The sequence below is a fragment of the Lissotriton vulgaris genome, chromosome 6 (genome assembly GCF_964263255.1).
Source record: "Lissotriton vulgaris chromosome 6, aLisVul1.2, whole genome shotgun sequence".
NCBI lineage: Eukaryota > Metazoa > Chordata > Amphibia > Caudata > Salamandridae > Lissotriton > Lissotriton vulgaris.
The window spans coordinates 384,209,595-384,236,057 of NC_141694.1; the positions used below are offsets into that span (position 1 = coordinate 384,209,595).

Consider the following 26,463-nt stretch of genomic DNA (forward strand, 5'->3'; position numbering starts at 1 on the left):
GAAACAATTCTCTTGACAATAACTCGAATCCATTACTACGGTTCTGGAGCTCCAGTCGATGGTAGGATTATGCTCAGTAAGCCATGGGAGACCAAGAATTTGTTGAAATTGAGAAGCATCTATTAAAATAAACTGGATCTTCTCATGATGTCCGTCATTGGTCGTCAATTGGATCATTTCCGTGTGGCTCACGATTGGCCCCGAAGAAAGGTTCGTCCCATCCACTGCACGAACGGGCGCGCTCTTTACCTTCCGGATTGCCTGGATTCCCACCTTAGCGGCAAATCTCAAATCACAGAAATATCCTGTGGCTCCTGAATCAATCATAACTGATACTTCTGTTAAGATGGTCTGTCCGAATTTCACTTTCAAAGTCAGAACTAAATGCGGAGCCGCTGATTGTAGTGTGTTTGCCACTTGATATTCATGCAGAGTCTTTTCTTGAATCGCACCCACCTGCTCAACTCCTTCCGCAGGTGGTGCCGTTAGTTTTCCTTCGGCTTGAAGGTGCTCTTTGGTTTCTTTGGGCAATATCGAACAAAATGGCTACCGGATCCACAATACATGCACTGATTATTCGCCCTTCTTTTTTCTTTCTCTTCCTTGGTCAAAGGGCCTCTTATTACTCCAATCTGCATTGGTTCAGCTCCTGAGTGTGTCTATGAGGTCCTATGACCATCTGACCGAGCCCGGTCAAATCTTGGAGGTATCCCATTAAAGTCTTTCTTCTTTTCTCCTCGCCTCTTTCCCTGGCGGAAATCTATCTCCAGCACCAAGTCTATGAGCGCTGATATCTCGGTGGGTTGATTAGGAATTTGGGCTACGGTGTCCTTTAATTCATCTCTCAATCCACGATAGAACACCGCAGCCCTCTTGCTTTCTGGCCAATCGGTCTCCATCACTAAGTTATTGAACTGAGCCAGGTATGCGATTAAATCTCGATTTCCTTGTCGTAAATCAAGCAATTCATTATCCACCTCTTGAGATATTCTTCGTCGATCAAATATCCGCAAGAATTCTTGTTTGAAATCTTCAAAATTCCTTAAGAAAGGGTCATCCCGTGAGACTAATGGCATGAACCACGAAGCTGCATCCCCACTTAGATATGAGAGTATGAAAGCCACTCTAGACTGCGCGTCTGGGAAGATCGAAGGGCGGCACATGAAGTGTAATGAACATTCGGAGAGGGTCCCCGTTAAATCTCTCTGGAGCTGCCAATGGTATGACTGGGGAGAGAGAATGTATCACTTGTGTAGTAGTCCTATTGGTGGTCTCTAATACTGTATTCATGGCTTCCCTCTCTAGACTACTAGGTTGGTGTAATCTTAGCGCCAATTCAGTAGTTTCTTTTCTGGCACTCACTACCTCTTGTCTCAGATTTCGATTTTCCTCCCTAACCGCTCCCAATTCTTTCTGAATTGCGTCTAGGAGTGTACCTAAGGATTTGACATCAATTCCTTCCACCATCTCTGTTCGGGTGCGAAGGCAACTTGGGCACTTCACTCTGTCAGAACTCAAAAACTTGCTCTCGGCTTGCCTACTACTGCACAGGAACAGAGATGCTAGAACCCAAGTCCCTCTCACCAATGCTGGTAGGTCTTACACAGAACCTTCCATCATTACCTTAAGGGACGGGGGAATTGGATAAAATAACAAACAGAGAAGAGACTGGTCCTGCGTAGGCTCCCTCAGTCAGCTACCTTCGGTGCGGTCTTGTTTGATGGAAACCTAAAAACAATAACACATCATTATAATACTAACCTCCTACTCTCTCTGTTGGAATCTACTCTGTTATCTTCTCTCACCCACCATTAAGGTGCTGGACCTTAGCTCCTCTTCTGTATATTGGTAGTGATTCTACTCTCCGATATAGTTGGCACTAGTGTGAAAGAAGAAACAATTATTTATATATATAAACTTCCCTCTCTAGTGATTCTTAACTATTTAATCTATTACTTTTAGTAAGTGCACTTACGTCACTGTTAGTGGAGTCTTTTTCTAATCGGAGTTTCTGTCATTCTCTTTCTTCTGTAGAAGCCTTTTGAATGTCTAACCTTGCCTTTTATTGTCTTTTTCAGGTTGGCAGAGTTATTCAACACTTCGTAGTTCCTTGGTGAGTATTTTGCATATTTACACAACATTTACATTCTCTTGTAAGGTAGAGTACTGTCCATATTTAATCACGCCTTATCTTTCTATTTTCTAAACAGGAATGTTGTCGGACTGAATTCTTTTTCAAACGGTAAGTAACTTAGAACCAGAACAATCGGCTTTAAAGCCTATTATCTTTCACTTAGCTTTTCTCTTCGAGAGTCTGTGTTCCTGCGTTGAACTCCTCTCCTCAAAACTTGTCAATTGGCCCTTTCTCCCTCCCAGGTCCTCAAATACTGAAAACCCCCGGTGCTCCTTTCACCGCTCGATGCTTGACACCTTCCTCTTCAGGCGTTCACTCGCAAGCGGCAACTCTTCAAGTAAATGTTCTTCAAACTAATACTCGGCAACTCGCGCTTGGATTACGCGCCGAGTTCCGAACTGAATTGCTTCCACAATCAATGTCGCGGCAAGACAGCAATTCCCCTACTAAACTTTTACCAATAAATCAGGATCCTTAGCATATTCAAATAACAAACTTCTCTGGTCAGGTTCTTTTAGTGAAGTGCGCATTCTTCCCAGCGCTCGCGCTTCACATAGAGTTCAATGCAGCTGGGGCATGGGAGACTAGAGCGCCTACTGGGCATCTGCCTTGGCAACAGCGGCGGCCATCTTAAGTCTCCAGGTCCACACCTTCTCTGCCCAAGCATCTCCCTCAGCACCTTGCCCAGTTTGTAACGTCGTTGGGTAGCAGAGGATGGAACCCAGGGTTCGGGTCCTGACACACGCGGAGGGTGGTACTTCAATAATGCAAAGCTCGAATCAATATCTTACTACTAATATTTGGGAATCTTTCTCGACACCAGATGTTCAGTCGTCAAGCAGAAAGAAGCATTGAGGACCAAAGCCTTGTCATTAGAGGCCGCCTCTGCGAAACTGTTAAAACAGCTACTTGGCCCTAGCCTAACCTTTATGCTGAAAGTGATGAAGGCGAAGATAACTAACTCTGTCGTATGGGCACAAGATCACGAAGCGCACAAGTATTTTACTAAACAAACTTACAATCAAAATGTTTAAACATGCTTTTCGCCTGCCAAATCAGCTTTGCAAGAACAAGTTTGACTCTAACTGGGCTTACTAGCCATCATAGGTGTAGGCTGGCGCGTTTCTAAAGTTTTGTAACAGACTATGCCATGCCCGGGAGGGTTCCCTGGAGGCAAAACTATGGCAGGAAATATCGAAAAACCAGACCAGCCAGAAGTATCGGAAACACTTACAATTACTTGGAGTCAAAGATCTCTCGGGAACAAACACCTCCCAGCCGGTGCTAAAGGTTGCTATCAAGAAGAGCGTCAGATTGTGGTCTTTCCATTCAGACAGGGCAACACAGTCAAAAAGAAACCAAGCTTGGGTAGTAATTTGCGATTTTAAACCAGGCGTCGAGTGGCCCTATTAATCAAGCACATTTGCACTTTATTTGAAACAAAGGTTTTTAGGTCCGAGGATGGGTTACGGGCCATTTTTAAAGAACCTTCCTGAATGGTGCCGTTCAGGCAATAGTATCAAACGCAGGTTGTGCGGCTATCACTCTGAAACAATGGAACATATAGTTTGTGTATGCCCTGCAATGTTCACAGTTAGACGGTCATTATTGCGGGAAGAATGGATCAGACTAGGAGTTCGATCACGCCGCCAGGCTATTATAGCTGCCTTAAATCCAGATAACACCAAGCTGAATATCGGGCTTACCAAATTTGTCAACATGGCGTCAAAACTGTTGGGAGACACCAGTGCCATCAAATCTCCCTTACTGCTGCAGGGCGGCATTCAGTCTGCAGGTTCAACAACAGAACCCTAGACTGTCAATAATAGCCGATCAGATCCAGGCTTTGGAGCTGAACATTATCTGCCTACAATACTTTTGAGGGTTGTAAGCAATTTACAAGTTCTGTATTTTTTATTCGGTGGTCTCCTTTATGAATGTATTGAATGTGTTCTTAAATTGTAAAGGTTTTTTAATCAAACAATAAAGTCTAACAGCTGTGAAACTTAGTATGGGGGTTAATATCCATTGCCTCGTTAGTGTCATGTAGTGGAGCCAATTCTATGGAAGGTCAGGTGGTGCATGTATCATTAAAGCTGAGCATCTCCCAGACTGCATTCCAGAAAGCAGTATGGACCACAGAATGTGAGCAATATCACCTCCCAGCTGTCGGTACATAACATATGTTGAAGAGGCTAACAACACTTTACAGAGCTTTGTAGGGGTACAGCACAAAAGGTGGAGTCTTTTGTTTAGAGGTTACTGGGGTTCGGATCTCTTGGACTGCCTTTATAAAACATATGTCCTTTGCTATTGTACTCTAAATATTAGCAGCCAAGGCTGATGGCCGGTATGCAGCAGGTGTTGGTAACTCATTCAAATGTCCTTCATGAGTAATTCGTAACAACTTTTAGGCATACAGTACAGAAATGTAGTGGGGTTACCATCGGTAACGAGCACAGTTGCAGAAGAGACAGATTGGTGGATATATAAGCATATACACCAATAATGTATATTTTACCTACTAAAGAAGACCAGTCTTGTTCACAGCAGGCATGGCAGCTTTTGGGACATGTTTTGAGAGGCAGGATATTGCATCATGGTGCAAGGCTCTTTTACCTTTCTGCACAGCACAGTTTGCCATCCTCATTGTCAGATCAGCAAAACAACTGGGTGTCAGGCAGGAGACCAGATTTCCGGCACTCAAATAAGTTCTAATGCAGGAGGAGCTTATGCCAACAAGCTGAACTCCTGCCAGCCGAATTCACTCACTACACAGCCCACCAAGCATACAAGACAGTTGAAGCAGAAAGTAACACCACTGGTGTGCAAGTAGCCAGGATGGACGAAAAATGCAATGACGTCTGAGCTGCTACATACTTCAGCATTCGTTACCCCAAGAGCGTACATGTGAACAAGCAATGACAAACATTAGGAATTACATGAAAACAAACAATAATAAGTTACCAACACATTTTGATGGGAACACCTACAACAGAAAAGAGGTTCAACTGAAGACGTATATATTGAAAATTCCAATACCGGTCAGTCTGGCAGAGTCGGCTGAAGTCCATGCTTTCTCTGAATCATTTTGCTGCAAATCTGTATTCCCTGGAATTGTTTCACTGTGCACATTTGGAATTGATGCCGGTGGAATAGACAGGCCCTCCGGATATAGCTTCTTTAGAACATTCCGTTTGAAAACTAGAAACCAACATAATAATACTTGTATTAGGTACGTTTTTAAAAGTGAAAATATAGATCATAACACATAAAATGTATTAAAATATTACCTGAATAACAAACACATACACACACACATCTGTATTTGTTTGAATCAACAACGAATGTGACATTTACTGGCTGTCAGGAATGCATATATAAAGGTCTTGTCTTTTTCAAAGGAAGAGTCAATTTCTGTGTTTAATTATATATAGTGCTATATTGCCTGGAGATTAGCTTTGTTCTGATTCTCAAGAGCAAATAATACCAGCAGCGGAAAGCAAGTTAAAGCAGTGGGGATCATAGGCAACAGTAAATTTACGTGTGGAACGCCGATTACCCACCTTATACAAGGAAATTGATTAGATACCAGGTATTTGAAATGGAAGTGCAGGCTGTAGTAAGAAATAGAGATAATATATATCCCTTAACAGCACCGGGGACCTCATCTATAAACCCAGGATCCCCCAGCAAGTTATTCTTAATGTTCAACTCACAGAGTTCAGACTAATGTTAATACACTACTGTTGCTAGGGTGCCAAATAAATCAGAAATCTACATTACAACAAATGGAAAAAATACAAGAAACACAAGTTTTAGGAAAACAACCAAACTTGATAGTGTTCTTAAGTATTTATGCAAAAAACATGATATTTTTTTACACGGCAGGGGAAACTTCACAGGATAAGTATAATCAGCACATAATTGCTCTGGGGGAACTACAATGCAGATAATTGTGCTAGTCATTTAACACAGTTAGGCCATTCTGTGTATATTTCTCGAAGTGGAATAATTTTATTGTATACAATTAATGATTGCTACACAGAGTTTACAGCATAACCCCTATTGATGGTCTACAATTGTTTGGCTTCAACAGAAATAATTTACAGAAGCCTTCAAAACAGACATTACTAGACTGATTCACTTGTTGGTAAAATATAGTTCGAAATCCATGAATTGTCAGGTTCTTGGTATGATTTATAAATGTAAAGAAGTTAGATTTCCATGTACACATCTTATCCCCTGTATTTACTTATGCAAACTGTGCATTAGTACAAAGATGTGTAAGAAAGTTAATTAAGTACAAGTAATAAGGCCACTAACCTCTTCGGTCTAAAGTAATTTAAACCTGAGCTCAACCTGTGGTAGTTATGGCACAAAGCAGCCAGTGTAAACTGTGTTAGGTATTTAGAAGTATCAAAACAGGTAAAAAGTCAAAGACACTACACAATAAAAATCTGACTTCAGTTTATAAAATAGAGAAGATTTTAATAAACAAAATAACAACAAAACAACAGAAATCCAATAAATAAACCGTCGATATAAATTGTAGACAATTTAAGGAAAATAGTTCCAAAAAGCACTATGCACCAATGACAGTCGATTATCGCAGTAGACCAGGATGTAGGCATAGATTAGATACACAAACCAGATCTGTCCCAGCTGGAGATTTCACCATGGGACTTGGTGTCTGAAATGGAAGTTGCAATTCTCCAGGAGGAGGGCAAGTTTGCAGGTTTTTTTTCTGAGGAAGTACTTTCAAAGTCACATAGCCATTGGATGGGGTCCTGTTAAAGCCGTTGGTGTTTGGCAGGAAATACTCAGAGCACAAAAAATCTAATTTTGTGTCCAGAGAACTCATTGCATCCGTCGGTAGAAATGTCACTGTAGAGACATGGTAACTATAACATTCTATATGTCTTACTTTTAAATACCAACCACCCTACCTTGCGGGCTACAAAGCCTACATAGGGGTGACTTATTAATATTTATATGGGAGGTTTTCCCTGTCAAAAAGGTTTTTTTGACAGGTAGGACTGCAGGTTTAAACTGTAGCAGTCAGGCTACATTGGAAGGGCAGAAGCCATGTTTTCCCTGCCACATGAGTGGATGGCACATTAAGTGCTACCATCCACAGGTGACATTAAACTATCCAAGCCAATGGGTGTAGTTTCCACATCATATACTGTCGCCATTTAGGAAAGTTTGATATGCCAATCAGACATTAGCCAGTTTTTACATGTTTTAGAGGCCAGGGCACATCCATTGGGCACTGGGGCAGCAGTGTGCCAGTGTGCAGCGTTTAAAAACCAGCAATAAAATGCTGCAAAAAATTAGAGTGAACACATGACAAGAAATTTTCACTTTTTTTTTTAATCAACTACGAAATAAAATGTTATCCGTGGGAAAATATTCCTTACACTCCCTATAGAAATGAGTCTTTGAGAAACGTTAGCACACGTCACTAACGTTTCAGAATGAGATCTGTATGTAAATCAGTTGAACAAAACATTTGAAAGGCATGCGATTATCTATGGAGTTATGACTTTTAGGGCTAAATAGTGACTGCACCTGCCAAAATCTACATTCTTGTCCTAAACTGATAATGCACACAACCTTTAGTACTGGTTAAATGTATGTGGCGCTAAGTTGACAGTGGCTAATTTTAACACTTAGGAAACGTTATTCGAGGTCACATCCCTCTGTATCAAACAACCACATTCCATTTAATATACAGTCATCCACACAGACAGAACAAGGACTTTCATGAATGAAATAATTAATCTCATCAACACCTCATCTATTCAAAACACACACAACAACTTTCTTGAAGACTTCAACTGCCCTGGCAACACAAGCACAAAGAAAACAAGATCCAATTTGCACTGTCAACACTACATAGCATGTCATTGATCCAACACACATCAAAGGCCACATGCTCTACTTGGTCCTCGCTACATCTCCAACCAACCACTGCAAATTGCCCACATTCAGCCACTGGACCTCCCACTCAAAGAAATTCACACTAGATTCTTGATGACTTTCAACTTATCGGCTCAATACACAGCCCTTCATTGGTAAAAACATTAATAAAAAAATGTCTACATCTCAATCCAACAACATCTTAATACTCATCTCTTTTTTATGACTACCAGTTATCCTTCAAATCAAGATACAGTACAGAGACAGACAACCATACCAGGAGATGATGAAGTCCTCTGCACCATGAACAAGAATAATTCCCATCTCCTAGTACTCATGGACTTCAAAACTGGGGGTTTGGGGTTACCGGCATCGAGTGCCCATTGTCTTTGATGTCTCTGGCACATTAAAGCCACGCTTACCTTCTTGCCTTCTACTTGACATGCTCCTCCTTTGCTCGAAGTAGCAGAGTTCACCCCGAATATTTAGTTACACAGCGAGTACGGAAGACTGCCCTCTTACTTTCCCGTTTCCTTCGTCACACAGCACACATAGTCAAATTCGCGTCCCACCTCTCTTCTCTTCCTCTCCGCTGAGGCACCATACGAAGCATAATTAAATGCGCGGAAGAATCGAGCTCAGTCTACGAGCGGTTCTTCTTGTGCTACTTCAGTTTATTTCCACCTTCGCCTGGTCTCTGCAGATCTTAATGGTCCAGGAACGACCGCACCAACATGGCGAGTGAAGTTGTCTGCCTGATCTGTGCGCATGTGCAGTATGAGCCACACTCGCTGCGCGTGCGCAAACCAATGACATGTTCTCGCTCGGCCGCTGAATGTGTTATGCTGATCAAGAGAAAGCATCAGTAGCTGCAGCCGCGGCAGCGTTTGCAGCGCATGGGAAGCACCATAGGAATACCAAGCCCGTTGGAACCGATGCAGTGATAGCCTTCTCTCGCCCGTGTATAAAAGTGACACTTTAAAGGACTTGATCTGACGCTTTATTATGCTAACAACAGGGAGGAGATGGCTGTATTAGAATTCCCAGCCTTAAAACAGGTAAGGGTTAATGCATTTTACTGATTGCTTGTCTGATAAGTCTATTTGAAAAATCATTCTTTGGTCTGTTCTTGCTGGCATATGTTATTTTGTCCATGCTTGAACCTGTGCTACCTCTGCTGTAGCTATAGATCAGAGTGTTACGGGACTCAAAGGGTTTTTGCACATGTGCATGTTGCTTTGCTTTGGTAAGCGTGAAACTATCGGCGAACGGGATGAAGTGGAGACAGTTATAGGGCTATTCCGTCTGCGTTACCTGGAAGGTGAAGTCAGGGCTGCTACAATATTGTGACCTGCTATAGGGTTCAGAAAAGATATGCAATTTAAAAGACTTTCACTTTCAGAAATCATTGTAGGGTAGGTTATGCATAACTGTCCTTTGGTGCTGAAGGTGCTTATACTCAGGGCACATTTTCGGTGTTCTTGTAGGGATTATTATTCAGCAGGCATACGAGGAGGTTAAGCCTGAACACAGTTTCTTGCGCTAATGGAGGGCGAATAAATGCGAGAGTCTCATCCAAAAACCTCGTTTAGAACCATTTCCTCCAGTACCTCACTTCACCAGAGCATTTCAACACGCCTCATAGAATTAAAAACCTACACCGCAGTTGTCCATTGAGACTAAACCGCACTATATGCATTTTGGGAGACGTGTAATTCCACTCAATAATCCATGCAGCATTTTACCAGCATTGCCCTGCAAAAAACCCGTCTGCTTCATGACGTTTATATAATGCTTAATGCATATTCCAGAAAACTGTACTCCTGTAATATTCATTAACAATACGATTTAAAAGTTGCTTGCTATGTCCCATCCTAGAAGTATTGTGGTCAAGGGGGAGCTGTGACATTTATGGGTCAGTTTTAGTTATATGCAGGTGCTTGTTCAGTTCCCAATTAAAACGATGCCTGCCTTCCGATTGTGCAAATTAAAAACAGCATTAACAATTGAGTGGCTTGGAAGTATATAGAAAACGATGGGTAGCGAGATCTTTATGGAAGTGCATATGGAATGCATAACGGAAAAATGATAGTTCATGCACAGAATCTCAACGTGCAATCACACCAGAGAGTATGCAAGCAAAAGGCACCACATAGAAATATGAAGCATCCCGGTTTTATTTGGAAATGTGTCTATGTGAATGGCAGATGTGGGTTGTTTGCTAGAAATGTGGCCACACCTTAGCTTAGGTTTTTTTAAGGATGCTGATCCAAGCTCTCTATGGGAAACAGTATGTATCTGTAAATGTACACACCAGCATCATTCTTTTAGGTGTATGCAATCTGTAACACAATGTATATTTGCTAAGTAGTTTGTGGGAGTGGAGGTCACCTGTGTGTCTTTAAATTGTTAATTATATGATGCGCTTTAAGCAGATTACCATATTTTGGAATCGCCTTTTTAGTATGAACTGTCATAATGCCTATGTGAAAAAGTGCTAAGCCAGTGCCAGTTGAGGACACGGGAAGCGTGCTGCCAGATCTTTATCCAGCATGCTGATGCTGTCAGAGTGATGGGAGGTCCTAGTCTTCTTGTGAATGAATGCCTCACTCTGCTGCGGTGGTGCTGTCTGTGAGTGATCATCTTGTGTCTTTGCTTTCGCGGGTTGATTTATTAAAGGTTTTTGTGTGTGTCAACTTGTTAAATGCCTGCCATGTATTCTGGATACATTTTGTGTTTTCCTGTGACACTTACTGTTCCCGTACTCAAGGTTGAATATGTTCAAGTCCTTCTCTTATCCTTACAACACAAACCCTTTCACAGTTTAACTCGTCGTGTTTGTATTTTCTTTCAAAATTGGAAAATACATCTTTTCTGTACATGCTACTGGATTAACTATTTGTGGATGTATGTGTATTTAAACATACATTTTGGATTCACCAAAGGTTGCTGAACTGTTGTGGGGGTTAACTCTCTCTGCTCCTGAAAACACACTCCTTTGTCTACTGCCACACAGTGAGTGGCTTACACTTAATGGAATGTAAACCAGTGACTATAGCTTTCATAAGAGGGGTGATCATGATATTCCATTGAGCCTTACGTTGAGTGTCATCCTTTCCTCTGCTTGGACAACAAATAAAACTGGCTAACAGATAAGACTGAATGCATTTATTAACTGCTGGCAGAGTATGTTCTTTTGTGGGAAATAGCATGTCTCATGGTGTCTGTGTTATGTGTGAAATACAGCCTGAACATACAGAGATTAGACCTGGCAAGTAAGTAGCATTGCTATTAGGTTGCCTTATTGACAGAAGGAGTGTGGTCTATTGAGTGCTGCAAATGCGTCCTGGAGGTTGGCAACCTTTCTCAGAGTACCCAGGAGAATACATTTCCTTCCCAGAGGTATTCCATGCATGGCTGTGGTGCAGTCAAAGCATGTATTGGAGCAACGAAGAGTTTCTTTGAGATGCTAACTTTAAATAACTGTCCGAACTATTCATACTGCCTTGAAGCCTTTTCCTCCTTCATCTTGCTGCAAATGGTAGCCACCATCTGCACCAAGCACATAAACGTGTTCCATTAAGAAGTACATCTAAAATTGATTTACCGACAGGTACTCTAGAGGTTAAAATACACTTGAAAAACCGATGGATTTGAAGACTACATCGTAGGTTACCACGCTGAAGCCTCAGATGCGCAAGATTCCCACCAGACATTTCCTGTTTCTTTACTGATTCAGGAGTTTCTTCACCATCCCTTGCCCGACCCCCTGCCCCGTACCCCCCTCGCCCCCCCCCCCCCCCCCCAATAAGACATACTTGAGAGCTCCACTAGTGACCTGAGAGACTTCCTCTGACAAGTTTGGAGAGCCAACACGTGTATAATGCTGATTAAGCGGGGAAAGGGAAGCGGAGATGTAGTCCTCTAGGAGTAGGAGGCCTGTGACTGATGGATAAAGGGCACCCAGCTGGGCTTGAAATAAGGAGAGCGGGAGAGAGCCTAGTCGCTCACGCTACCGAGCTCAGTAATTAACACTGACACCGAAAAAAAATAACAACAATAACAAAAGAAAAGTGGTATTAGTCACGGCGGTTATGTTTTTAATTAGAAACAGTTGTATTTAGTTTCTAGGAAAACCGGGACAGTGCTTTCATGTACATAAAAGGCATTTTCGATGCAGGTTTGATTTTTCCTAAAGATGTTTATTTCACATGCCTTGAAACGTATCTTCTTCCGATGTTACTTCATCGTCCGTAGTTTAAGCAAAAATGTTCATACACTTGAACTCTTAAGATTTGACAAGGTTTACACAGACTCGGTTTTAGTAGTTTTATAATGTATTTAATCATTTTCATGGTCTGCCTTGTGCTTTTTTTGCCCTAGTGCGCACCACACAATTCTTCTATGTTCTGAGTAAGTAGTTTCTTAAGGTACTCCAGTTGACTTGAAGAATAGGTTTTGGCATTGAAATGGCAACTAGAGAGTTAACCCTTCTCTGTGGAGAGAGACCGTTTTTTTCTGACTTAGCATGTTTGCTAATGATGCTCAATGTCTAAAATACCTTCTGGTAAAGCGTTGTAAATGCGAATAGCCCCCCAAAAATAACATTGTCTTTCACCTGCTCTGATGGCACAAACGGTGGGATGGGTGTGTATTTATGTAGGGGGAGGTTGGGAGGGGGATGGTAGAAGATTTGTTGAGGAAGTATAAGCGCTTCTTGAGTTACTGCAATTTGTTTTTAGGCGTCTTCAAGTATTTCAACCGCCCTATCAAGTTGTTAATAGAGATTCTAATTGAACTTGTATGCTGCACTTACATATAAAATAAGTGTAATGACGATGACAGATCCCTTTTTGCAGAATATGTGAAGGCTAGTTTTATGAGCATAGCTGCACTGGTTTATGATAAACTGTGCACGCGAGTTTCTTTGCTTTAATATCTTATCCCTGTTGAATGCCAGCGTGCTTGGAGTCAGGGGCATCCATGGTGAAATAGTGAACGTCTGTTTTTTCATCTAAGAATAAATCTGACCATCTATCTTACCATAATACTAGAGTCCTTCAAGGAACAAGAAGAGCTATGTTCCTGTATACCAGGACCTCTATGAACTCTAGATTTAATTTCCTGTGAATCAAATGGGTTTGAGTCTCAAACAGTTGACTCTGAGACTGTTGGACTTGGCCCTTTTTGCAAGGTCATCCCTGAACTTTTTGCCTTCCTCCTGTATTTTGTCTGACCTGTTGTTGGCTGTTTTATGACTCTGGGCACTTTACCACTTCTGATCAGTGCTAAAGTGCATATGCTCTCCCTATTATAAATTGATGTATGGATTAGTGACTCCATGATAGGCTGATTTGGTTTACTTGTCAGACCCTAGCACAATGCACTGAGGGTGCCCAGGGCTTGTTACCCAAACGCTGCTGATGGGCTTGCAGCACTGGTTGTGCCACCCACAGAAGCAGCCTGTAAACATGTGTCTCAGGTCTGCCATTGCAGAGTCTGTGTGCAGCCTTGTACTGCCATATTGACTGGGCAAGTGCACCCACTTGCCAGTCCCTAAACCTTTCCTTTTTTGCATATTAGTCACCCCTATGGTAGGCCAAAGGGCAGGGTGCATTGTAGGTAAAAGGTAGGACAAGCCCTTATTTGTATGGCATGTCCTAATAGTGAATTACAGCCATTTTCGTTTTTCACCATTGCAAGGCTACCTATTCCTCATAGGCCAGAATGGGCAGTTTGATTATTACATCTAATTATCCTAACTGACTCAGGGAACTAGGTAGAAATTCTAGTTTAGTATGCCTGAACTCAGAAGGATAAAGTACATCTTTTAGTGAAGTTGGTTTTAACATTACATTCTGTGTTTGAAAATACCACTTTTAGAAAGTAGTCTATCTATCCAAGGCTGCCTCTGTTAGGTTGTGTATTCCTTGTCTGGAGTTTGAGTGACAGGAGCTAGGAGATTCCAGGAGACAGGGTGAGTCATCGGGGTGGCCTGCAGTGGTTGCCTTACTGCCAAAGAAAGGTGAGAGGAACTTTGTGTGTACTTTCATCAACATCTCTAAGGGCTTGAGAGAAGAGTTTGCCTCCTGCTGAAGTCTCAGAGACAACAGACTTCACCCACCAGCTCCCCAAGAGTTTTTTGGAAGGACCTGAAGTTCTGCTGGACATTTTGAGGAACTGCGCATCACAAGGAGCGGGAAGCGCGACTCGCGAGCAAGAAGCGTGACGCTGAACTGCTGCTGCTGCTTCACAACACGAGAACGCCTCACATTGCCGGAGAAGAGAATAGACGTTGCAGCAGACGCCGCTGCATCACTGGGAAGCGTGTTGCAGGGCCTGTCGCGTCCCTCAAGAACCGCTGAGTCATCGCATGGCCCCCGAAGCACCTCGCATCGCTGGAGGAGAGGATAGATGTCGCAGCAGATGCCGCCGCATCACCGGGAAGGATGTCGCAGGGCCGGTCACGGTCCGCATCGTATCACACCAACAAGAAGACAACATCTTTATTTCTTTGCACCAAATCTTCATCGCATCGCGGCGTTGCTCGCCGCATCGCCATGGAAGTGTTGTAAGAAACCTACTCATGACCTCACCTCGCAGAGAAGAACCGATGCATCGCCATCCCCTATGCAGCATTAGGGAACCGATGCATCTCTGTTCTTGCGTGTAAGGAACCAACGCATCACTTCCCTGCAACTTTTGTTGTATTGCGTTATGCATTTTCAGGTACATTGACTCAGTGTCGCATTTTAAGATCTAAAGAGAACTAAGCTAATTCTACCATTTTAAGTACAGTATTGTGGATTTATGTCATTTATGGTCTTGTATTAAATCTATATAAATGATACTTATTTTTAATATGCAACTTGTGTGTTGTCCATCTGTAGTGTTGTCACTTTGTTACTGTATGTGTTCACAAATGCTTTACACACTGCCTCTGAGATAAGCCTGCCTGCTCGTGCCAAGCTACCAAGGTGTGAGCAAGGGTTATTTTAGGAGTGTACCCCCTTACCCTGACTAGGCGCAAGGGTCCCTATTTGTCTCATGTACCTACCTATGCCAACTAGAGACCTCCAAATCTAACAAACACTGTATAATTTTCTGGAAACCAGATCGAAGTTTGAAACTAATCACTATCCAAACTTTCAGTTTGGTCAATTCCTGCGGTTCCACAGCGAGTAGTATTTGATGGTAGGCAGATCTTAAGGTTAAAAGTGAAAGAAACTCTACATGCCCAATGTTAGCTAGTAAATCCTGAATCTTTGGTAATAAGTGAAAGTCTATAATTATATTTTTATTGATTGTGCAAATGTCTACACATAAGCAAATGTTCCCTTTGTTTTCACAAGCAATTACTGTGGACTAACCCATCCCGAAGAATCTATGCAACAAACAACAGATTCCTCAGATAGCTTTGGGTGATCTTCCCTACCTCAGCATTAATTTTGAATCTAATCAGGTGTTTATTGGTGGCCCCAATTTGTACATTGAAGACTTCTGGAAATCTTTCCACAGTTCTGTCCTATATTTCTGTTAGTTTCATCTTCATTCAATGAGCTCTCCCCATCCCACAATTCTCTTACCTTTGATGGCTACATATTTCCTGGTCACTGTTTCCCTGTCAAGGCATTCCAAATTATCTATAAAGTATCCCAACATATCTATATCTTGTTTTTTTAGCTTCCTTGGGAAGAATATCTGTTGAATTACGAGATTTCTTTTCAGCCCAAAACTGAATATGTAAAACATCAGAAATAATCAGGATAAGCATGTCAGAATCTGCATTAAATTTAAACTCAATTTGACTATTCTCACATACACAAATGACCTTTTACTTTGTTTGTAAGATTAGTATCTGTTCAAATAGGTAGCACAATTTTGATGAATCAGGAGTACATTCATCAGTCTTAACATCCAATCTGCTCACTTGTATAGTTCTTTTACCACTCCTGCGCATACTCTGAAAGTGAGCAATTTAGTGACACTTATTGTAGTGTTTACCAGTTGCTGGACATGTGGAATTGTTGCTCAAGTGTGTCTTTGAAACACACTTAAAACATACTAGAATGCTTTTCCTCTGAAAGCTTTTGCTTGATATGTCTTTCAGAGACACTGCATTTATGAAATGTAATCCTTGCAAAGAATTAATAGGAGAAATTGCCATATCAATCACTTCAGACAAGGTTGGATCCTACAGATCAACAAACATTCCTGTATTTTCTTTTTTGAATGACCACTATAAAAAAAACTAGCCTCTTGCGCACATTTCTAGGTATGTTCCAAAGTTACAGGTGGAAGCTAAAAATCTTAAAACAAATATGTACTGCTCAACTATTTCTTCTTGGTTCTGCTTTCGTTTAAAAATATTAAATCTTTCCAATAATAAACTTGTTTGCTCAGTAAACTTATTAGAAGGTCTGGTGATGGATTCCATACATTCATTTCAATTTCTAAAATCAACTGTTGGAACGATGTAACGTCCACGTTATTAGCAAAGCTCGTGGTACTGACAGCGTTGTAAATGCTGTCTCCCGTCGTTGACGGCTTCGGGTTGCTTTTTCTTCTGTTGCAGCACAAAACACACAGTTCCCAGTGCTGGTAGCTGATAAACTTGAAGTCATTGCTACTTCCTGAGACTTCCAACAGGAGGCAAGCTCTACTTTAAGCCCTAGGAGAATACTCTAACAGCAAGATGATGAAAGTACAATCCAGTCCTTTCCTTGCTCAGGACAGAAGCAGCAAGCCGCAGGCCAACACAGCAGAGTACTCAGCAAAGTGGCAGTTCTTCCTGACAGTTTTCCAGCTCTTCTTCCTGGCAGGTTGCTTAGTTAAGCAGTAATCTAAAGTTCTGGGGTCTGGGCCCCAATATTTATACTACATTTTCCTTTGTTCTCTTGAGGCAAAGGTCTCTCAGGTCCGTCCAAACCAGTACTGTCATCCCTGGCCCAGCTCCCGGCAGGAGGTGGAGACAGCATTGTGCACCCACCACTCTAAATGCACACCTGGCCTATTCAGGTGCTAGTGAAATTCCTCCTACTACTCTGAATGCAGCCAAGGTCTATTTAGCCCAGACCTGACTCCTCCAGGAAAGGCAGATCACACCTCGACCCCCCCCCCCCTCCCCCCCCCCCCCCAGTAGCTGTCTACAGTGAATGCACATCCCCAGCCCCTGTAACTCCAAATTCAGACGGTCAATCCACAACCCATGAGAGGCACACAGGATGACTAAGCAAGAAAATACCCACTTTCTAAAAGTGGTATTTTCAAACACACAGCATAAAAATGATCTTTACTAAAAGATGGATGTTTACGTATTGAGTTCAGACATACTAAACTTCATTTCTCTATCGAATCCCAATGGGAAGTTATACTTGTAAGATGTTACAAGGTATTGCCCATTCAATAGTGAAAAAAGAAATACACTGTGTTTCACTATCAGGACATGGCACACACACACCAGTACATGTCCTACCTTTCACATACACTGCACCCTGCCCACAGGGGTACCTTGGGCCTACCTTAGGGGTGTCTTACATGTAAGAAAATAGAAGGTTAGACCCTGGTTAGTGGGTACAATTGCCAAGTTGACATGGCAGTCACAACTGTGCGGAAACACTGCAGTGGCAGGTATGAGAACCCTTTGAAAGGCTGCTTGTGTGGGTGGCACAATCAGTGCTGCAGGCCCTTGAGGTTCCGTGAGGTTCCGTGACGATTTGAACCCGTGTTTTCAAGTTTGTCGGAAATACATAATATTGGTATCAGCGAACCGCAAATGATCCATTTAGTATATCCTGGTGTTTTCGCTACGCTACGAGCAAGAGCACTCCTTTTATAAACACATTTCTGATCTACCCACGGCATCCATCTTAGATCATGGCCGCCATTTTGTGTTTCTTGCCCTCACATATGCAATAGCCTCTGATCACTCCATTTCGATTAAGGACACGTAACCTTAGCCGGAGATTCACCTCTTTCATGACACGTGCACCTTAAACCAGATCACGCTGTAGCTGCATGACTCGACAAAGGCTACCTCCTCTGCCCGAGGCCAGTCCTGCCAAACTGGTCTTCGTGTCCATTGTCCTGATCATGATTAGGCGGCCGAAGCCGGTAGCCTTGCCCATTTACAACCCACAAACATCCCTTATCCCACTTTTCTATCTTCCACACCTGGCTCTGTTTCTTTCTTTCTGAATCTTTATTAGGGGGAGGTAACGAACTTTACGATGAGGCGGTCCGGGTCCTGAATGCAATATTGACAGGGAATTGTGACAAACTAGTGGGAACCCCTCTCTTCGCAATGTTTGGCCTCAGATATTATCGACGGTTCCTGTGTAACGCCAAATATTCATTGTTTTAGACACAAAGGTTTTGGGAATGTATTACATGTAAAGAATTCGCCCCCAGCTTAAAATTTAGTATATAAGGAGCAACCCGCTTTGTACAAATTGAACAGGCTCCTGGTTACTGCCCGTGTGTAGTATCTGTGACTTCTGTGTCCCTGCAGTAATAAACCTTTGGTCTTTGACGCCACCATCGAGAAGCCCGTGTTTCTGTTCATTTGTGCACCAAGGCAGGTGGAACTCCGGGGTCTTTGGGTGTTGTTCCCTGACACCTCTGGACGGAACCAAAAAGTCCAGAACTCCAATTGGCGCCCAACGTGGGGCGACGTCATTCGGTACCGGTCCAAAAGCCTGAAGAGTTCGAGAAGCTTCGTGTGAAGATTCCTGAGGGAGGCGCCCCACTTCATCGATCCCGGCATATCGCAAAAGTGGCCCGAAGTTCTCTTCCACGAGGGTTTCCCGTTCAGGACGGCTGCAGTGGGCCGTTGCCTTGACCGTCGCCCTGTCTTGGACCCGAGGTGCAGTCCTTAGTACAGCGAAACGTGACGGGTTTCTCCTTGGTGACGTCTTCAGTGACTCAGTTAAGTATTTAGTGATAGCTAGCTGGTTACTTTTGTGAGGATTGTTAAAATCCTTGATCGGTTCTTGGTTTGGTTTGGTTTTGTAAGATTATCACTGGTTGTTCTAGTTACGATAATCTATTTGGTTTAGTTTGGGTATCGATACATCAGTTCGTTTTGGTAGGCCTAAGTTCTTGGTTCGAGTGCACATATTTGTTCCGTGTTTTGTTTGTTTTGTGTTCCGGACTGAAAATGGTAAGTCGGAAAATGTTGTCTTGTTTTGGTTGCAACCGTGACTCACGATTGGAGGACTCATGTCTGGTTCCTCCGATTGGGACTCCCCTATATGATTTATATTGTAAGCATGGCGTGGGTCCTATATCTTATAATGAGGTATGGGTCCGTTATTGTAAGAAGGATGGTGTCCTTAGTTGGCCACTGCATGGTAGTTTTGAACCAGAGATTCTCGACAACTTAGAAGCGAAATTGTTCAAGAAGAAAGCCCGGCCGGCAATGTTTGATTCTTTCCGTTACTGGCGAAAAGAATCCAAACAGAGAGAAATGAAAAGGTTGAAGAAAGAACAGAAAGAACAAGAAGAGTTAACTCTAGAGCAAGCGGCTAAACAGTTGCAGGCTAACGAGTGTGAGAAGGCCATAGATGTAGCAATTAGAGAACATAACCTAGCGATTGACAAGTGCTATCCTGCCTTGCCATCGAAAATGGCTAAGATACTGGAGGATTCCGAAAACGATCCTCTGTTATCTTATCTGTTAAGGTCACCTCCACCGTATGCACAAGGTGCTACGGCTCCACTTGTCCCGAATGTTCAATTGCCGGTTGCTGGACAACCTGGTGTTCCTGCTCCTGTCCCCCAGAATCAAGTTCCTGTACCTCCTGTGATGAATGTGAATGTTCCTACAGCTCCTCCTCTTCCTACACTGCCAGCCTCTATACCTACTTCTGTACCTACTGCTCCACAAACTATTTTCCTCGATACTCCTACTGTTCCATTATCTATTCCTACCTCTACTGCGTTCTCTACGTCTGCGAGTGTGCTAACTCCACTTTCTGTTCGTCGAAGAATCACTGATTCTGTTACTAATATGCTGTCTCCTTTATATAAAACTTTAATTAAGACTCCTACTCCTGATTCAGTTCAGAGACGTAGTCAGCTTCCAAGTACTGAGGAACGGGGAATTTTGGATTCCACGGCTCTCAGATGGATTTCGAAGAGTAGAAGATATAGTACGAGAGATGTGTTAGACACATTTATGCAATGGAAGGAACCGACGCAACGGTACGTCTTTGATGAGATGTGCTCGTTGTTACGTGAAGAAATAGAAGAAGATGATGTCGAATCAGATTTGGAAGATTTAATTAGAGTTCAAAAAGAGTTCGCTGCTGGAATGATAGTGGGTGAGAATATAAAGGAAGCGATGGAACTTATTTTAAGTTTTAGGAATGATCCATCTCTTCGTTCACCGAGAGACTTAGAAAAAGGTAAAATGAAGCTAAGTCGCCAATATCCTATGAGGGAGGTTCCTCCAATCTGGCGCGAAGCAATACAACGTGATGATAATGCAGGAATTGCAGCTGCTCCAGCACAGTTCCAACGAGTGTGGATACACATTCCATGGAAGCGAGCTGAAGTGTTAGCGGTGAAACAGGCCTTGCCAGATCCACGTAAAAATCCAGCTGGATATTACAAGGAATTAACACAGACAGTTGAGGCTTGTATAATGAACTTAGCTGACATCGATATGTTGTTTGGTAACGTAGTTCCACAACCAGTGTGGGCTAAAATTCGTAGAGAGGATCATCAAGCTGCCTTAGGTGGTGATTGGGCAGCTATCACTGCAGCAGATGGTCAGCAAATAGGTGGTGCGAAACCCGAACCTCTAATTGCTAATCTTCCAGGTAGAATAATTGATCTAATGAAGACTCTGATGCCAGCATTGCGTGTGAATTGGGACAAGCTGTCAGCATGCAGGCAGAAGAAAGACGAAAGTGTCTCCGACTTCTTCACGAGGTTTGAAGAGACTTTTGTAGATCATAGTGGTCAGGACATGAGTACAGAAGGAGGGCAAAGACTGTTTGTCGATAAATTTGTGCATAATTTGTTACCCGAATTATGCAATAAATTAAAGGATTCAGAAAGTGCTTGGGCTGTATCTACGACAGCGCAAATACTTGCGACTGCACAGTACTACGAAAATAGGGATAAAGAGGAAAAGGAAAAATCAGAGAAGAAAACGAAAGATTTAAAAACTAAAGTTCTTTTGCAGCAGGCGTATCCGCCTCGCACGAATCAGACTAATACGCAGCAAGGTTCGTACCAAAGGACAGATTATGGCTCATCAAGACCTCAATACCAGTGGAATCAGTGTGCGTACTGTAAGAAAGAGGGTCACTATAAAAATGAATGTCCAATCTTAGCGCAAAATAATGCAGCAGCAGCTCAGAGAGGTCGTGGTGGTTTTGTGCAGAATTCTAGAGGTCGAGGACGAGGTGCTATGCCTCCACAAACGAATGATCGTCCCTCCAATCACTTTGATCAACGAAATGGACAATCTGCTCAGCAAAATAGATCTCAACAGTATCTTGTTGAGGACTATAATGAAGTAGATGAGGGTTTTCAGCAAAATGGGTACTAGGACAGCCATGGACAGAGAGAGGGAGTAGTATCAGTTCCAGTGGATCAGAGTGGGCCTTATGTCGCAGTAGCAACATCAGGTGTAGTCGAACCGTTTCTGTTGGATACTGGTGCCGCAAAAAGTTCTATCATTCATGCGAAACTCCCTGGCGCACCTTTGTCCGGCTCAACAAATGTTTCCGTAGGTTTTTCAGGCGCCCCTGTTTACAACCCAATATCTGGTCCTTTGTCTATTTCTGTTGGACCATGCCAATTGAAAGCACCCCTGATTTTGACGACAGGTTGTAATGAAAATCTGCTTGGTTTAGATTTGTTAAAACGACTATATGCGACATTGTACTGTTCTCCGGAAGGAGTACAGCTTACGTTGGGTAAAAATATCACCTCTCCGATGTACTTGTCAATGGACGCACTCCCGCCAGAGCTACATTCACTCCCTGATTCTCTTTGGGCGACTGGTCCTAATGATGTAGGTCTCCTAGAAATTCCACCGTATGTGGTAACTTTGAAAACAAATGTAAAATTTCCAAGAATCCCCCAATATAAAATATCTAGTGAAGGAGAGCGTGCGCTTTTATTGATTGTGCAAGATTTGATTAAGAAAGGTGTGGTTGAAGAAACTAGGGGAAATGTCTGTAACAGTCCTGTGTTGCCGATTCTGAAGCGAACTGATCCTACAAAACCTCCAGTGTACAGGTTTGTCATAGACCTTAGAGAAGTTAATAAGATTGTAGTCCCGCACTTTCCTGTGGTGCCAGACATTACTGCCTTGTTGACATTGATTCCTGCCACAGCCACATGGTTCTCAGTTATTGATTTAAAAAATGCCTTTTTCAGCATTCCGATAGCCGAAGAAAGTAGGGATATTTTCGGCTTCTGTCTAGGAGGTCGCAGTTTCAGATTTAAACGCGCTCCACAAGGCTATTGTGAGAGTCCATCCATTTACAGTCAAGCATTAAAAAGCCAGTTAGATTCCTTTGTCCTTCCTCCAGGTTCTGCCCTAGTACAGTACGTAGACGATCTTCTAGTGGCTGCCGATGACAAGGAAACTTGCAAAGCAGCTACAATTTCCCTATTACATCATTTGTCTAATTTGAATAACAAGGTGTCTCCTTCCAAAATGCAATACTGCTGCCAAGAAGTGACCTACCTAGGTCATCTCTTGTCAAAGGAGGGAAGGAAGTTGACCCCAGAAAGAATAAAAGCAATTACGCAGATGAGTGTTCCACGCACACAGAGAGAAGTACGTGCCTTTCTAGGTATTACCTCTTACTGTAGGCAGTGGATCCCAAATTTTTCTCTTTTAGCGAAACCATTGGTAGCTTTGACTGGGAAAAATGTTCCGAGTCCGGTGCCATGGTCTGATGAATGTCAAGAGAGTTTTACTGAATTACGAAAAGCATTGTGTTCAGCTCCTGTATTGGGTACACCTGATTACAGTAAGCCATTCACGCGCGTTGAGTGTTCTGACACAGAAGTTTGGTGATAAACAACGCCCTTGTGCGTATTTTTCATCAACATTAGATCCGGTAGCCAGAGCGTTGCCTAGTTGTTTGAGAGCTACAGCGGCAGCTGCAGCTTCCATTCGACAATCTGCTGGTTTGGTGATGAACAATATGCTAGTGGTCATGGTTCCTCATGCAGTGGATACACTCATGAACCGAACGAAGACACAACACCTTACTAGTGCGAGATTATCTGGTTACGAGCTGACATTACTAGCGAGTCATATTCAGATCAAAAGATGCAATGTATTGAATCCAGCAACATTGTTGCCGACTGATCAAGAGTCGAGTGATTCCGAGCCACATGATTGCTGTTTCAAAACGGAGGAAGAGACAAAAGGACGCATTGATTTAAAAGATACTCCGCTATCAGATCCGGATGGTACGCTGTATGTGGACGGGTCATGTTTTAAATTGGAGAATGGTGATGTGACTGCTGCTTACGCAGTAACGACTTTGAAGACGATTGTGGAGACTGCAAGAGTGAGTCAGAATTCTGCCCAAGCTGCAGAATTGATAGCTCTAACGAGAGCGTGTGTTTTAGCTGAGGGAAAGAGAGTGAATGTGTTTACAGATAGTCAGTACGCATTTGGCGTGGCCCATAGTTTTGGCCGGTTGTGGAGAGAAAGAGGTTTCATTACGTCCCATGGGACTAAGATCCAACATGGTCAGCTAGTTAACGACTTGTTGGAATCTCTAACCTTGCCGACTGAAGTTGCGATTGTGAAGTGCAGTGCTCATAAAGCAATCACGGATGATGTTGGTCGTGGGAATGCTTTTGCTGCATTCACATGGAGCGCTGCAATAATTTGAAGTATGTCCTGGTGGTAGTCTGTGCTTTTTCCAGGTGGATAGAAGCATATCCATTAAAGGACAATACTGCCCTATCAACTGCCAAAATTCTTCTCAAAGAATTTTTCCCTAGATATGGAATGCCACGGATTGTATGGTCAGATAACGGAAGTGAGTTTATAGGGAAAGTTATGCAGAGTGTGTGTGCCGGCCTAGGATTGAAACAGAAATTTCACAGTGCAAACCATCCCCAGTCTGCTGGTTTAGTCGAGGGTTACAATGGCACCCTCAAGCTGAAAATAGCTAAAATACAAGCATCCACAGGTTTAGCCTGGCCAGACGCACTTCCTTTGGCCTTGTTATCAACGAGAGCAACAGTACATTCTAGAATAGGGCTTAGCCCTTACGAGATAGTCTTTGGTCGCCCGGCAAATATCTGGGGTGTACCAAGGCCTAAAGAATTTTGCTCCATAGAATATCCTATGTTGATAGACTACCTTTACGACTTGACTGCTAAATTGAGTCTTATTCATCAACAGGTTTTCGATGCTTTGCCAAAACCTCCGGAGAGTCCAGGGCATCAGCTGAAACCAGGAGATCTGGTTGTCATCAAGAACTTCGCGAGGACGAAGAACCTTCAGCCGAGATTTGTGGGGCCCTTTCAGATCTTACTGACAACGAGGACAGCAGTTCGTGTAGCTGGCCGTAAGCACTGGATACACGCATCTCATGTTAAGCGTGTTCCTTTGCCGCTCCCTTACGACGACTGGGTAAAAAAGGGAATTGGTGCCTCCGAATCTGAAAGCACACCGAAGTTCATCTCTTTCAGCGATGCCGAATTGATTACTGACACTCCAAAACCTGACTCTCCTCCTGAAAAGACTCCTTTGAACACTGAACATTTGTCTCCAGCATCAGAAGAAACTTTGCTATCTGCGAACTTAAACTCTGCAACAGCTGCTAGTGATACCCTATTTTCCGATCAGACAGTACCAGCGAAGCAGAGATATAACCTAAGAAGCCGTAAAATGGACAAATAAAGCAGGCAACTGCATATTGTGATTTTGATATATATTGAACTTTTGCCTTCAGCCAGGAAGTTTGCTATTGTTTATTGTTTTTAAAATTGCCTTGCCGTCTGGGTAGCCGTAGGGTCGTGGCTGTGTGCCTAGTTTGAATTTGCAGGGGTCTGACACAAGGTCGATCTTTCTGTTGGTTCTGGGAACTCCCAGGGCTGATAGAGGCATTTTCATCTACGTACACATCATCAGTGGTCGCGAGCGGATTGTAGAAGATGGAGCTTCCTGCGCTGCAACGAGAGAATGTGATTTATGTTCGCAGAAACAGACTTAATAGAATTCTTCATAGCAAATGCTTTTTGATGCAATGTGCCATTACATTTTTAATTGTTTTAGCAACATTGGTGGGTGGAATCGTCTTTAGTATAAATTTGATTTTTGTGCCAGTTTCTACAGTACCTCCCCTTGATCCTGCTATTTCTACTGTTTCTTCTATACACTCTTTTCACTCGTTTCCAGAACATGAGCAAGCCCGACGCTCAGAGTTCACCAACAACACTTTTGTACAGCTCTTGCACCGACACCAACTGGTAGTTAACACTACAGACTGCTGGGTGTGTGGCTTGATACCCCACACTATGGATAAAGGTATTCCCTATCTGGTTTTGCCTTACAGCTACAATGGATCATTTCAGGCCTTCCAAACCATCTTTGCTTATGCCCTTGAAACCTATCCTCCACGTCCACCGCGTTCCACTAAATATAACTCTGCCAACAAAGCCTTAGTCCAGGGAATTATTGACATGGTCAAGGACGTCAATAATACTCCATCTTACCCTAGAGACGAATTGCGAGTATATTTAAGTTGGAATACTTCAGAGTATCGCCTTAGTTTAGGAGAAAGCAAGCGTAAAAGCTCAACTCCAATCTGGGTCGTACCTCACCGAGGTCAGGTCTGTTTGCAAGGTAATGGGAGAAATCCGAGAGCTCAGCTAGGGAGGAGTGAGTGCGTAGAGACTTACGTGTTTCCGGCTAACTCTTCCCCTGCCTTTCTTACTGCTAGGGGTACCTACTTCATTTGTCGAGACAGAGCTTATACATGGTTGCCTGCCGACTTTTCAGGATCATGTTACATTGCTCGATTGTTGCCTCCGACATACACTGCTTCATCTGATTACCACAGAACCAGAGTAGCGAGAGGTGTCTTCAGCAAGGAAGATACCGCTGGTCAGGAAGCTGGAGACTTCTTCAAAGGCTTCCTTCCGTTCTGGGGGCCTATGGCCAATAGTAGAAACATACGTCAGCTAACACGGGTAGTTGAATCTACTATCACCGAAACTGCTGGTGCCCTTAGCAATCTGACAGCTGAGCTTCAGGCGGATAGGCTCATGACGTTGCAGAACCGTATGGTTCTAGACGTTATACTTGCAGATCGAGGTGGGGTATGCAGAATGATCCAATCGAGCTGCTGTGTCTTTATTCCTAATAATGCTCCAACAGTCTATGAGGCGATCTCTAAGTTACACAA

General features: G+C 43.0%; 1 protein-coding gene and 1 long non-coding RNA gene across 3 annotated transcripts in view; one reads left to right on the plus strand and one right to left on the minus strand.

Annotated features, from left to right (window-relative positions):
* The window catches only part of ERICH1 (glutamate rich 1), an 80,200-nt gene extending 71,379 nt beyond the window's left edge, over positions 1 to 8,821 (minus strand). For both annotated transcript variants that reach the window (XM_086926405.1, XM_086926406.1), the window contains exons 1-2: positions 8,482 to 8,821; positions 5,177 to 5,338 (exon numbers count right to left, since the gene is read on the minus strand). In XM_086926405.1, coding sequence (XP_086782531.1) covers positions 5,177 to 5,338; positions 8,482 to 8,503 — 184 coding nt within the window. In that variant the 5' untranslated portion in view covers positions 8,504 to 8,821. The remainder of the gene's footprint in view (positions 1 to 5,176; positions 5,339 to 8,481) is intronic.
* A 74-nt stretch (positions 8,822 to 8,895) lies between these two features.
* Positions 8,896 to 26,463, plus strand: part of LOC147707366 (uncharacterized) — a 108,340-nt gene continuing 90,772 nt past the window's right edge. Inside the window, exon 1 of the long non-coding RNA XR_015296449.1 lies at positions 8,896 to 9,117. This is a non-coding gene — a long non-coding RNA (uncharacterized LOC147707366). The remainder of the gene's footprint in view (positions 9,118 to 26,463) is intronic.